Source organism: Macaca fascicularis, chromosome 8 (genome assembly GCF_037993035.2).
Source record: "Macaca fascicularis isolate 582-1 chromosome 8, T2T-MFA8v1.1".
Taxonomy (NCBI): Eukaryota; Metazoa; Chordata; class Mammalia; order Primates; family Cercopithecidae; genus Macaca; species Macaca fascicularis.
The window spans coordinates 76,559,698-76,573,492 of NC_088382.1; the positions used below are offsets into that span (position 1 = coordinate 76,559,698).

The following is a 13,795-nucleotide window of genomic DNA, read 5'->3' on the forward strand; positions in this document are numbered from 1 at the left end:
TGAGTTAATTCCCTCAGACTTCTGAGCCTACAAGGCTAAAGATAGAATCTAGATGGTGATGAATTTACTGAGGTAATATAATACCAAAGAGCCCTGCCTGGATGACCAGTGTGCCTTTCCCAGATGACACCCTTATGCCACTGTTCAATTTCTTGACATTTCTATAGAATGGAGACAGAGGCCATATGCAGGCTGAGAATTCACAGCTGACTTCAATGTGGGGGTGGATTACTCACTGGGTAAATGAAGGGAAGGCAATACCACTAAGTGACAGAACAAAGGAAGGGCAGGTCAAAGTTGGGAAAAAGGAAATCTGCTTTGAATATGTGTTTAAGGCGCCAACAGGAAGTGTCATGTGAAAGTATCTGAAAGGCAGCTGAAAATCTGGTTTTAAATGAGGCTCAATAAAGGGGCAATGTTGTATTTACTGGTAAAATCACCATTAAGAGAGTTCTAAGTGAGAAAAAAGGCCTAAGAACAGAATGTTAAGTCTCTAAGGATTCTATCAGTCCTTATAAAGCACAAAACCAAGTGAAATGAGCAATGCCAAGTCAGCTTGTACACAGATGCTTTATTTTGGATGTTAATATGTCGACATTGTATGCAAGATTCTCTTACAATGGAGTTTTCCATATATCACAAAACTCAATTTAGTCAGGGTAATTGCTGTATTAATGTGAAAACCTTACAATAAAATGCAGTATTATATATGTGTAGTCAGTTTCCATGCAAGTATGGCTGCTACATGTATGTCTGGCATTTGTATAACATGCTGAAAGAAACTCAGAGGAACAAAACATTATAAAGGTGACTTAAGATGCCTGACATGTTTAAGATTAAAAATCTTGCAAAAAGCAACAAAGCAGTTAACTGAAGGATTCAACCAATACCAACCCAAATATGTGTTATGTCCAATAAGCCCAGACTTATCCACAATATATTACCATTTAGGATAATTTAATGCTCAAGAAAAAATATGCTTTAAAAATATAGCTCTTATAAGATATTATACTTTGGTGATTGCAGACTATGTATATCCAGGTAAGGGCTACATTAAAAACAACAACAACAAAAAACTATTATGTGCTATTAGTTCAAGGTAACTGAAATGATCCAGTATGAGTTTGCTACAATCATTGGTTTCACTAAGTGAAATTTCTGTGAGAAGTTCATTAATTAGAAAGCAATCAACATACTTAAACATGCTAAGAAGATTCAAATTGGTTTATCTATTTATCAACAAGGCATAATCTTAGTACCATACATTTTCTTCACTTCTCACTATATATATATGTGTGTGTGTATGTATATATATATAAAAAATATGCAAAAACTAGCAAGTAGATTTAAATAGCTTAAAACCCTTTTAGGTCTACTGTTCAAGAGCTAAGCATTAAAATACTTAGTATTTCCATTTCTATTAACATACGAACAAAGCAGAAAATCTTAACCTGCTTTCATTTTGTTTTTTAAGGCATAGTAGTATTTTGGTATTTGTAAGAATTTGCCTGGTAATGGTTGATTCCATTTAGTTAACTTGAGAACTTGCCATCATTTGTTTTTTATCTTTTCACACAGTGCAAGTGGTGGTCGCTCTTTCCTTCTCTCGTAGCAGCAAGCCGATTCTGCTATTTTCTATAGCAGCATACTTCAGGAGTGGAGAGGGAGAGAGTGTGTCAATTATAAATAATTCAAACTACAGTGTACAATTCTATTTACCTGTCAGTGTTTAAGTTGACAGCACACCATTATATGACTGAAAAAAATTACATATAATCTCTACCACAAAAGCAAATAAAAAATCTTTCAAGAAGAAATAAAATAAGTGCAAACACCTAAAACAGGCAACTGAAGCAACTGTTGTAACCTGTAGAGAAACACAAAACATTTAAAAAAGGACAAAATATTTTTATAAATAAAAGATAATGTTCTCCACTTCTGAAACACTGAGTAAATACAAACTTCTAAGTGCAGACTGTTTTTAGGGACCAAGGTACCATATTATTTTTTAAACAAAATGCAAAAATTTCAAAAACATATACAAATCACCAGATTAATGTATATGACCATCCCCGATATAATTTAAAAAGAAAATATTAAATTATTATTTAGTACATTTTTAGAACTACTTTATAACCAACATGATTTAAAGGGCATAGTGCAACATTTAGGTAGATGTGACATATAGTAGAGATATTGTATTCTTTGCAGCTATAACTTACTATTGTTTCATACTTAAAGTCAAAATTTTTCTTTACTGTGTTAGCTGTAATAACAGGAAACAACATTGGCTTCTAGGCACCCTGTATACGTATAAATATCTACATTTAAGCTTTAAAAATAAAAATAAATTATAAAAAACCGACTTCTTTCCAATTTACAAAGTCCTCCTGCTCCTACATACTGTACAATACATTCAACAAAATTCTCAGCTCTTCTGAGATTAAGAAAATACTATTTACTAATAAAGAAAAAACTCTTTTTTGAATGCTTTTTGTTTTCAGTACTATGCTCAAATAAATACATTTAACACTGTAGTTAATTTTACTGCTTCTGAAAAAAAAAAAATTAGTAGTGCAACTTTCTAGCCTTCCTTTAAATTCCTTTTCAATGTGTTTCTTTGTAAATGGTAGCCTAAGTAAATCAGCACGTGGGCAAAAGTACTTCATAAAATCGTGTGCTTTCCATACATAGACTAATTTCAGAAATCATATCTACTCTTACACCTATCTATAACAAAACTGCAGCATCAAGAGAGTAGCAACATATATCTTGTGAAGAAAATATGAGAATTTACTTTTAGAAATCCATGAACATTCTATTATTTTCCCATCTTGTTCTTTAAAAACAATTTTTTAAAATCTCATCTCTTAAAAAATAAACTATGAAACTGTCTACCCCTTAAGTGACTTACTAGCTTTCTGCCTACTATGTAGAATAGAAAAAAGATGCTGTATTAAAAGGGCTATCTTACAACTTTAAAAACAACTAATTGAGAAAAATTTCACTGCAACCTAATTTAGTAGAGATTGCAGTAAGGGAGGGGGGCATTTCATCAATTTTAATAATAATTACAGTATGAGAGCTCTTGAAGTACTACTGGTAGCTGTGTAAGTACTCAGATATCTTCTTGCTTGTTCAGTCATAATAAGTTGGTCTTCTGTCTTCCCATAAACCACTGTTTCCCATTCACAATTTGACTAGAAAGGAAATATTAATAGTGATGTGAAAAGTATTAAAATAACTATCCATATTATATCACAATTAGACTCTTAAAGTCAGTTATTTAAACTGATTAGATATTTCATAAGCAATAATTATAAAAATGTTTTAACAATGGCATTGTATTTTTTAATAATAATGTTTTTAAATATATACTGAAATATTTTTGATCAAGTTTTTAAAAAGTCAATTATTTTAGCTATCTATATTGCTTACAGGCCTATGAAGGCAGTTTAGAAGTCTTGTCCCCAACAATTCCCCCCAAATCAAATGAGTCTTAACATGGAAATAAATGTTAGTCATTACTGCTTCAAAATTTTGCAAAGGGTTTAAAGAGAGGATGTAATGTCAAAAAATGAGCCAAGAATGCTTTATTTAAAAATTAGGAAATATATTCATAGCAAAAAATCAAGTTTATGTTTTTTTCTTCCCTTATTATAAAGATTACTATGTTATAGACGTGATCTTCTATATAATAACTTTCCCCAAAAGTTCTATGTTAATTAAACGCTGGGAACTCAAATCATTTTACATGGATTAAGAGAATGTGCTACATGGCTCTTAGAAAGCAGCGGCTGAAAACAGATGTAAGGTGGTCATATGTGATTGCCAAAGATGTTTTCAAGGTATGCTTTAACATCAGGAATACTAATGCTGCAGTCACTGTGGCATAAAGAAGAAAATTTCCTACTCAATGAACTCTCAAATTCTCTGGGGTAAACTCTTAACGCAGTAAAAATTTTCCCAACCACAGTTACACACTGGCCACATCCCAACAGAAAAAAAAGGACCTTGTTTTACAACTTCTGAGCCAAAATGTTCACTGGAAACCATGGTACCAACAAAATCATGCTGAAACTGCTTCTAACCACTTACCCTTTTTCAGAATAGCAATTAGGGCTATACATATTTGTTACAGGAGAAGAGGTGCCAGAAGTAGATTTATACATCTTTAGTTTAAAAAAGATATAGTGCTGAGGAAATCACCAGATGACTCTTTGGTTACAGCTCCAATTGTTTAGTTTATATGTGCCCTGATGAATGAGTCTCTCAAACCCAAATGTGAATGACAAAATAATGGTAAATGTTTAGTTACTGTTACAATCAATTTTGAATTTAAAAGAAAAAGTATAATTTGTGATCAGTAAATCCAAAGTGATCATTGATTAAACAAAAACAAAAATCACTAAAGAAATTTATAAATCCATACCTGAAGATTCTTTTCCAATTTGACAACTTTGGAAGTGTTAGGGTTTGGTTTCTTTTTAGTAAGTGTGTATGTTTTGTTGATTGAATTTATATCTTGTTTTTCAGGAATCAAGTTGCACCTATTGTCATGTATTTCCAATAATGGTATCATTAATAAGGATGTAGTAAATATATTTTCTGACTAAGAGAGAAAAAAGAAAGAGGAAAATAACTAATTCAAAAATGGAGACAAATGGAGGTACTACTGAGTAAGTGGTAATGGAAGCCCTGTTTATTTCTCTCCAAGAATTTGGCTCTGCTGAAATTTCTAGCAATGTAATAATATTAAGTATTTTGGAAATGAACCAAAGATAAACTCTGATATTTAAAATCTTGAGAACTACAATTTTTTGACATCATATATAAGGCAGCTGACTCCTCTCATAACAAAAGAAATGTTAAAAAAGTAAATAAAATATTCTCTACAGTGAATAGTTTCTCTGCAAATTAGGCAAAATGATACTAAAATAAAAATCCTCCATGAATCTCTAATGAACTGGCTACACAATGAGTAAGAAATAAGAACCACTAGGACTTAAAGCAACCACTTAAAATAACAATAATAATAATCCTTTACAAACCTGCATGTCTGAAATGTCTTCAGTCAACAGTTGAGTGCCTGATTCTTCTTTTTCCCAATTATCTAAGACTAGTGATTTTCTGACTTTCTTCCCAGAAGCGGTATTCTAAAATGAGTAATTTGTTGTAGAAGCTTTATGGCAAAGTCTCTTGGATACAATAAGACTTTTAGTAACAATAATACTAGAAGATTACCTCTTGTTTGCAGCTTTTGTAGGCAGGTTCATCTTCCTCTTTGAGGAATAGGTCTGTTCCAGTTTCTTCTTTTAAAACTTCCCGAATATCTTCTTCCAAGAAGGCAAGTGGCTGGGACTAAATTGTTTTTTAAAATGTTGTAAAAAGTCATTTACAGCAATTCCTTTTTCTCCCTATACATAGGAAACCCATCTTTTATACTTTCCCATTATTGTCATAATTTTCTCCTAGGCCCTATAGATATATTAATTAAATTAATCCATTTTATAGCAAAACAGTATTACACATTTGCAAGTACTGAGTAAAGAATGGCAATTTCTTCTTTCTAGGCTACTAAACAAAAATCTTCCTTTTGGGGAAACCACTGTAGCTCCTGCTTCAGGTCAGGATCTTCAGAATTAAACAGAAAAGAAAGATGTTATTTCTCAAGTATTTTTTTTACATAAGAATAAGAAATACAGAACATATTGGAAATACACTAGCTCTTATTCTACTTTTATTGTATTTATTACACGGTATGTAATTACTAGTTAACATGTTTCTGTTACCACTAAGATTGTGAGATACTTGACAGCAGTGATCAGGTCGTTTTATACCTAGCCTAAGCATCCTTGTATACCTAGATATAAGATCCTTGTATATATAAGATATAAGATCCTTGTATACCTAGCCTAAGCAAAGAGCTGACACAGTATCCAAGAAGAGGGAGAGAGTGAGTGTGTGTGTGCACGTGTGTGTAGTGTGGGAGGGTAGGTTATGAAGAGTGTGAGCTAAGTGATGAAATAGTCTCAAAATATTATTCATCTAGCTTTCTGTCAAATAGGTAAGCACAACTTATAACCCAGAAAAAAATTTTAAAATTATATCTAACTTATACCTATCATAACCAAGATATACTTGAAAAGGTAATCAAACCTCTACTAAATAAAAGAACTGGCAGCACTTAATAACCAGCAGCTGCCCGGTATGGTGGCTCACGCCTGTAATCCCAACACTTTCGGAGGCAGAGGTGGGCGGATCACGAGGTCAAGAGATCGAAACCCCATCCCTACTAAAAACACAAAAATTAGCCGGGGGTGGTGATGCGCACCCCAGGAGGCTGAGGCAGGAGAATTGCTTGAACCCAGGAGGCAGAGGTTGCAGAGAGCCGAGATCACGCCACTGGATTCCAGCCTGGGTGACAGAGCCAGACTCCATCTCAAAAAAACAAACAAATAAACAAAAACAAACAAAATCAAAAAAACACCAGCAGCTTATGTCCCCAGCCAGCAAAGTTAGAGAGAATAGTATTCATATATAAATAAGATTTCACAGAACTTACAAAAACTTTTAAAATGAAAATAAAATGTTAAAAGTGTTCTCATCTAGACTGAGACATACAGGAATTATGTTAATGTTTCTGTATACTTCTCAAAGAGCTTATTATTATTATTATTATTTACTTATTTATTGAGATGGAATCTTGCTCTGTCACCCAGGCTGGAGTGCAGTGGCACAATCTCAGTTCACTGCAACCTCCACACCCCCCGACCCTCCGGTTCAACCAATTCTCCTGCCTCAGCCTCCCGCGTAGCTGGGATTGTAGGCATCTGCCATGATGCCTGGCTAATTTTTTGTATTTTTACTAGAGACGGGGTTTCACCATGTTGGCCAGGCTGGCCTCGAACTCCTGACCTCAGGAGGTAATCTGCCCACCTCAACCTCCCAAAGTGCTGGGATTACAGGTGTGAGCCACCACACCCGGCCTCAAAGAGCTTTTTAATGATGATATTTCACCAAGAACATAAAGTATTCTTTTTTCAAATTAACTTTTAAGTTCAGGGGTCCAAGTACAAGTTTGTTACATAGGTAAACATGGGGGGTTGTTGTGTAGGTTATTTCATCACCTAGCCAGGCGCAGTGGCTCACGCCTGTAATCCCAGCACTTTGGGAGGCCAAACCAGGCAGATCACGAGGTTAGGAGTTCAAGACCAGCCTGGCTAACATGGTGAAACCCTGTCTCTACTAGAAATACAAAAATTAGCCAGGGTGGTGGAGGGCACCTGTAATCCCAGCTACTTCAGAAGCTAAGGCAGGAGAATCGCTTGAAACTGGAAGGCAGAGGTTGCAGTGAGCCGAGATCACACCACCGCACTGTAGCCTGGGCAACGAGAGTGAAACTCTGTCTCAAAACAAAACAAAACAAAACAAAAACAAAAACAAAGATTATTTCATCACCCAAGTATTAAGCCTAGTACCCATTAGTTATTTTTCCTGATCTTCTATCTTCCCACCTTCCACTCTCTGAAAGGCCCCAGTGTGTGTTGTTCCTCTCTAAATGTCCACATGTTCCCAACATTTAGCTCCCATTTATAAATGAGAACATGCAGTATTTGGTTTTCTATTCCTGTGTTGGTTTGCTAAGGATAATGGCTTCCAGCTCTATCCATGTGCTTGCAAAGGACATGACCTCATTCTTTTTTATGGCTGCATAGTAGTCCCTGGCGTATTTGTACCACATTTTCTTTCTTTTTTTTTTCCCTCAATTTTTTTTGAGATGGGGTCTCACTCTGTCACCCAGGCTAGAGTGCAGTGGCATAATATCAGCTCACTGAAACCTCTACCTCCCAGGGTCAAGTGATCCTCCCACCTCAGTCTCCCAAGTAGCTAGGGCCACAGGTGCACACCACCATGCCCAGCTAATTTTTTGTATTTTTGGTAGAGATGGGGTTTCACCATGTTGTCCAGGCTGGTCTTGAACTCCTGAGCTCAAATGATCTGCCTGTCTTGATCCCCCAAAATGCTGGGATTACAGGCATGAGCCACTGCATCCAGCCCACATTTTCTTGATCTAGTATAGTATTCTTAAAAAGATCTGGAGTTTTTTCCCCCTTTAAGAATATAAATGTCCTAGAATAGGGCTAAGACAGATTAATTCATTCACTAGGAAGAATCATTCTCTTAATTGCTCTAATGTGTCAAAAGCAAAGAACTCCTCCATTTAATACTTTTCAGGTTTGATACTACCAAACTTAATACTTCTACAGAGTTTTTAGCCTTTTGAATAATTCATAGTAAATATTAAAACAATCAAAGTTTATTAAAAAGGCAACAGATATTTAAGATATACCTGATTAAAATTCCAAAGCCAATCTCCAAGAAGTGCATTTGACTCATAGTAAGATACAAAAGAAAGCTAAGTGGTTAGCATATAGTAGATGCTCAGTAAATAACTGGAGGAGGAGGAGGAGGAGGAGAAATGAGAAGTCAACTTACTGCAAAGAAATATATGAGCCTATAAATATTCTAGGAATTTTAATTTCTAAATCATTGCCTTCCTTTTATCTTAAATTGCTGATGCAAGTAATCTGTTTTGGCAATGGTCAAATTCTATCCAAAGAGCTGTGAGTGCTGCTGGTATTAAATTTAAAATGTCAGAAGGCTAGTAAACAAACTGACAAGGAATTTAGGTATTTGAAACCTATTACAAATGATACTTTTGTTTTTGTTTTTGTTTTTCAAACAGAGCTGCACTCTGTCCCTTAGGCTGGATTGCAGTGGCTTGATCACCACGCACTGTAGCCTCCACTTCCCAGACTCAAACAAACCTCCTGGGACTACTACAAGAGCATTCTACCACACCCAGCTATCAAATGATAATTTTTATTCCACTTATATGTTGACCAAATGACCCTGACTCACTGTAGAATTTTTTTTTTTTTTTTTTTTTGAGACGGAGTCTCGCTCTGTCGCCCAGACTGGAGTGCAGTGGCGCGATCTCGGCTCACTGCAAGCTCCGCCTCCCGGGTTCACGCCATTCTCCTGCCTCAGCCTCCGGAGTAGCTGGGACTACAGGCGCCCGCCACCACGCCCGGCTAATTTCTTTTTGTATTTTTAGTAGAGACGGGGTTTCACCGTGTTAGCCAGGATGATCTCGATCTCCTGACCTCGTGATCCGCCCGCCTCTAGTTTACATGCCCCTATGAAGGCAGGTGACCTTTTCAACATTTATTCCATCCCTAAAGCCTAGTGCAGTGCCTGGAACCTATTAGGCACTCAATCAATATTTCCTGAATTAATGATGAATTTTTAAAATAAACAGCAAAACACTGAAACAGACAGGCTAAATCAATCAGGTAATTCCACACAATGGAATATTATGCAAACATTAAAAATTATGGGATAAATATATACATTTACTTGGTTAAATTAAAAAATGGTGTTATAAAATAATAAAGTGTGGTCATACTCTTGTTTTATTTACGTATATGCATAAATAAAAACTCCAGGAAGCTCTAAAGGAAACATGATTGTTCACAGCAGTACATGGAGCTAAATGACAAAAAGACTCGATCAACCCTACTATGTACCCTTTAACACAGTATTTTGAAAAAGAAAGAAAAGACTAGTAGATGTGTGTGTAACATGCTTTTGGGCAGAAAATTAATTAAATCAAGTAAACTAGAATTTGCTAACGAATCTAACCAAAAAGTGACTAAAAATAGAAGAACATAACTAAACCCTGAAAGTCACCAATATTTTAAAAATTGTATTTCTAAAGAACTTGTCAGAAATCTGTAACTGCCTAAAATGCCCATCACTTTTCCAAGGTATTTCAAAGGCAGTAAGATATATGAAAGCACAGTAACTAGAACACTTCCCAGTCCTATTCATTCGTGAACTACTACCGCAAATACTATTATTAGAATAACAGCAGCAACCAAGCACACACTACTTGAAACTCAGACAAGCTCTTTTAATTGCATCAACTCTTTCAGCTTCACAGTAACAATTTGGGGTGTGTTTTATGATCTCCTTTGCATAGAAAAGGAAACTGAGCCTTTTCCTAATTAGTTTCCTAAAGAGGTACCCTGATTAGTTTCCTAAATATTATCATGAAAGTGCTTCAGTATATTAAAATTATTTTATTCTAATACATGTAACCATGACTGAAACTACTAAAATGTAAATTTCAGTATTAAGAAAAGCGTTTCAGCCGGCCGCAGCAGCTCACTCCTGTAATCCCAGCACTTTGGGAGGCCAAGGCGGGCGGATCATGAGGTTAAGAGATCAAGACTATCCTGGCCAACATGGTGCAACCCAGTCTCTACTAAAAATACAAAAATTAGCTGGGCGTGGTGGCGCAAGCCTGTAGTTCAAGCTACTCAGGAGGCTGAGGGAGAATTGCCTGAACCCGGGAGGTGGAGGTTGCAGTGAGCCGAGATTGAGCCACTGCACTCCATTCTGGTGACAGAGCAAGACTGTGTCTCCAAAAAAAAAAAAAAAAGAAAGAAAAATGAAAAAAAAAAACAGAAGAGTTCCACTGACACCTGATCTGTTTTCTCTGGATGCTATAAAGCTAAGAATTCAAAACAAGCCAAGCAAGGATTTACAAGTTAAAGAAAAAGGTGGACACAAAATTCAAACTTAAAAATTAGGCAAGGTGCAGTGGCTCACACCTGTAATCCTAACACTTTGGGAGGCCGAGGCGGGGGTGGATCACCTGAGGTCAGAAGTTCAAGACCAGGCTGGCCAATGTGGTGAAACCCCATCTCTACTAAAAATACAAAAATTAGCTGGGTGTGGTGGCGGGCACCTGTAATACCAGCTACTCAGGAGGCTGAGGCCTGAGGATCACTTAAACCCAGGGGGTGGAGGCTGCAATGAGCTGAGATCGTGCCACTTCACTCCAGCCTGGGCAACAAAGCGAGACTCCATGTCAAAAACAAAACAAAACAACAATAATAAAAAACTTGAAAATCAAAAGATAAAGCTTTGTATCTGTTTCAGTAAACATCTTTTTTAAATGTTAAAAATCAAAGTGATAAAAATCACAATGTGTTTTTTTAAAATTAGGAAAATTATTAAAAATAAAATGAATATACATACCACAATTTTAAGAGGTCCATATTTTTTCTCCTGAGCAGCAAGCGCATTCTTAAAAGGAGTAGGAGTTCTTGGTGTGGTACCCAATATAGATCTTCTAATAGTAGGTGTTCTGAAACTATCCAATCATTTAGATATTTATGTTATAGTCACAATCTGATTGCATACGAGTTAATGAAAGCAAAGCAATTTAAGCACACACTAAATTTTCTCACACACACACACACACACACACACACACACACATATATATATATATGCTTCATCTAAACATTCTAAGACTATTTTACAGTATGCCTGCCTATGGTAATTCTGATTTCAATCACTCATCTTAAAATAGAAAAAAGAATTAATACAGAAAAAAGTACTAGAAATGTTTTCATTGAAATCAAAGATACTATATTTAAGTTGGTTTTGACTGTCCTAAGGAGAAAACATAAGGCTATGATTTAAAAAAAAAAAATTCTGGCCCAGCCCAGTGGCTCACGCCTGTAATCCCAGCACTTTGGGAGGCTGAGACGGGCAGATCACCTGAGGTCAGAAGTCCAAGACCAGCCTGGCCGACACAGTAAAATGCCATCTCTACTACACATACAATATTAACCAGGTATGGTGGCACATGCCTGTAATCCCAGCTACTCAGGAGCCTGAGGCAGGAGAATCACTTGAACCCGGGAGGTGGAGGTTGCAGTGAGCCGAGATCTCACCATTGCACTCCAGCCTGGGCAACGAGAGCGAAATTCCATCTCAAAAAAAAAAAAAAAAAAAAAAAAATTCTAAGTCCTGTAGGAATAGGGATTATGATACATGCTATTTATATGCACAAAAAGCTAATCTACTGTTGATATTGTGCTCCCCATTTTCTCTAACACAATTATTTAATACCTACTTACCCTACATTTTCCTTTTGATCTTTGGGAGTTGTTTCCTTATGAAGAGGAGTTGTAATAAGAACTTTCTGCCCACAAATAGGGGTTGATGTAAATGAAGGATTTTCTATATTAAGTTGTTCATTTCCAGGACATGTGTTGAAAAACTAAAAATGGAAGAGAGTTTAAAGATGATTTCTAGAACATCAAAATCCCTACACAAATATTAAACTAAGATTTTCAAATTATTTCTTCATACCTCTTTTAAAAAGCTTATGAATAATATTACACTTATACTCCATGGAAATTATGCTCCATGAGGGTAGGAATTTTTGTCTGGTTTGTTCATTTTTGTCTCCCCAGCTCTTAGAACAGTGTTTAGCACATATAGGAATTCAAGAAACATTTAACAAATATTCAAAAGTTACCAAAAAAAATACTAAAAATTGTAAAAAGTGTATTATCAAATAGAGATCCATAGAAACTATAAACAGTTGCCGTGTTAAATCTAACAGTTTTGTACAACAGTGTGTAACTGAAAAAAGTTTTTTTAGCTCTTATTAATAAATGACCTTAAGTGGCTTTTTCTATGAGAGTATTTTAATTTAGAATATAATAACGCTTTGCTGATGAGAAATACAGCTGTCTGGCAAATTTGCCTATCTAGAACACAGAACCTCTAAGAAGTCAAAATTGGTATCACCGAGTCCATCTTCTAAATTATATAATTTACAACTGTGAAATACTAATTATATTCACAATACAATTGTGAAATACTAATTTATTTTTGTAGTCAAAAATTAGAAACAGTGGTATGAAGCCATAGAAATGGCTTCAAAGCTCCTTATAACTAGAATGAAGTCTAGCTCTATCACTTCTGGCTCTGAATACTTGAATTTATTTTACCCTAAGATTAGTAATCAAACCTTCTTTTACAGGATAAAATCCAAGCAGTTTGCCATGGCAAACAAGCATCTTTCAGACACTTCTACCTTAGAATTCACACTTCAATAAAAATTGCTAGTGTGCAAAACTCCAGAATAGAAAACTGCTAGTGTGCCCAAGCCTACTTCACTTTCCCCAGTGCTTTTTAACTCTGAGAGCAGGTCTGGGGGTGAACAGACTATTCACATTGTAGTCTATACAAATAGCATTCCCTGAAGCATGGGTGCACAATTTTTAGAGATCTATGTTCTGCCAGATCCTACTTATCTCCCTAGCCTCAAAATATACCTCCAATAATATCCCAGCATTCTCCATGTTTATTTGACCATTAAACTCCCTTCTTCCCCCTTAAACTTTGTAGCCTCTGCCAAACACTTTCAGAAAACATCAGCTCCATCTCTTACTAACTGTTGCCTTTTACAAGTGGCTCAACTTCAGAATTTTATTCCACCTAACTCCTTTTGAAAGAGCATCAACTGAGATGCTATAAGAAAAGTGTTTGGAGGCCGGGCCGGTGGCTCACGCCTGTAATCCCAGCACTTTGGGAGGCGGATGTGGGCAGATCACCTAAGGTTGGGAGTTCGAGACCAGCCTGACCAACATGGAGAAACCCGTCTCTAATAAAAATACAAAATTAGCCAGGCATGGTGGCGCATGCCTGTAATCCCAGCTACTGGGGAGGCTGAGGCGGGAGAATCACCTGAACCCAGGAGGCGGAGGTTGCGGTGAGCCGAGATGGTGCCATTGCACCCCAGCCTGGGCAATAAGAGCAAAACTCCATCTCAAAAAAAAAAAAAAAAAAAAGTTTGGCAAACAGCCTGGAGCATAGCAAGTGTTCAATAGGAAACTGTCCTAACATGAACATCTACTGT

General features: G+C 36.1%; 1 protein-coding gene across 2 annotated transcripts in view; it reads right to left on the reverse strand.

Moving 5' to 3' along the window:
* Window positions 1-551: 551 nt before the first annotated feature.
* MYBL1 (MYB proto-oncogene like 1) overlaps window positions 552-13,795 on the reverse strand; it is a 39,695-nt gene continuing 26,451 nt past the window's right edge. Inside the window, exons 11-16 of one of the 2 annotated variants that reach the window (XM_005563452.4) lie at window positions 12,003-12,145; window positions 11,113-11,227; window positions 5,245-5,361; window positions 5,052-5,156; window positions 4,433-4,612; window positions 552-3,200 (exon numbers count right to left, since the gene is read on the reverse strand). In XM_005563452.4, coding sequence (XP_005563509.1) covers window positions 3,072-3,200; window positions 4,433-4,612; window positions 5,052-5,156; window positions 5,245-5,361; window positions 11,113-11,227; window positions 12,003-12,145 — 789 coding nt within the window. In that variant the 3' untranslated portion in view covers window positions 552-3,071. The remainder of the gene's footprint in view (window positions 3,201-4,432; window positions 4,613-5,051; window positions 5,157-5,244; window positions 5,362-11,112; window positions 11,228-12,002; window positions 12,146-13,795) is intronic. The other variant, XM_005563453.4, reaches the window with a different exon arrangement.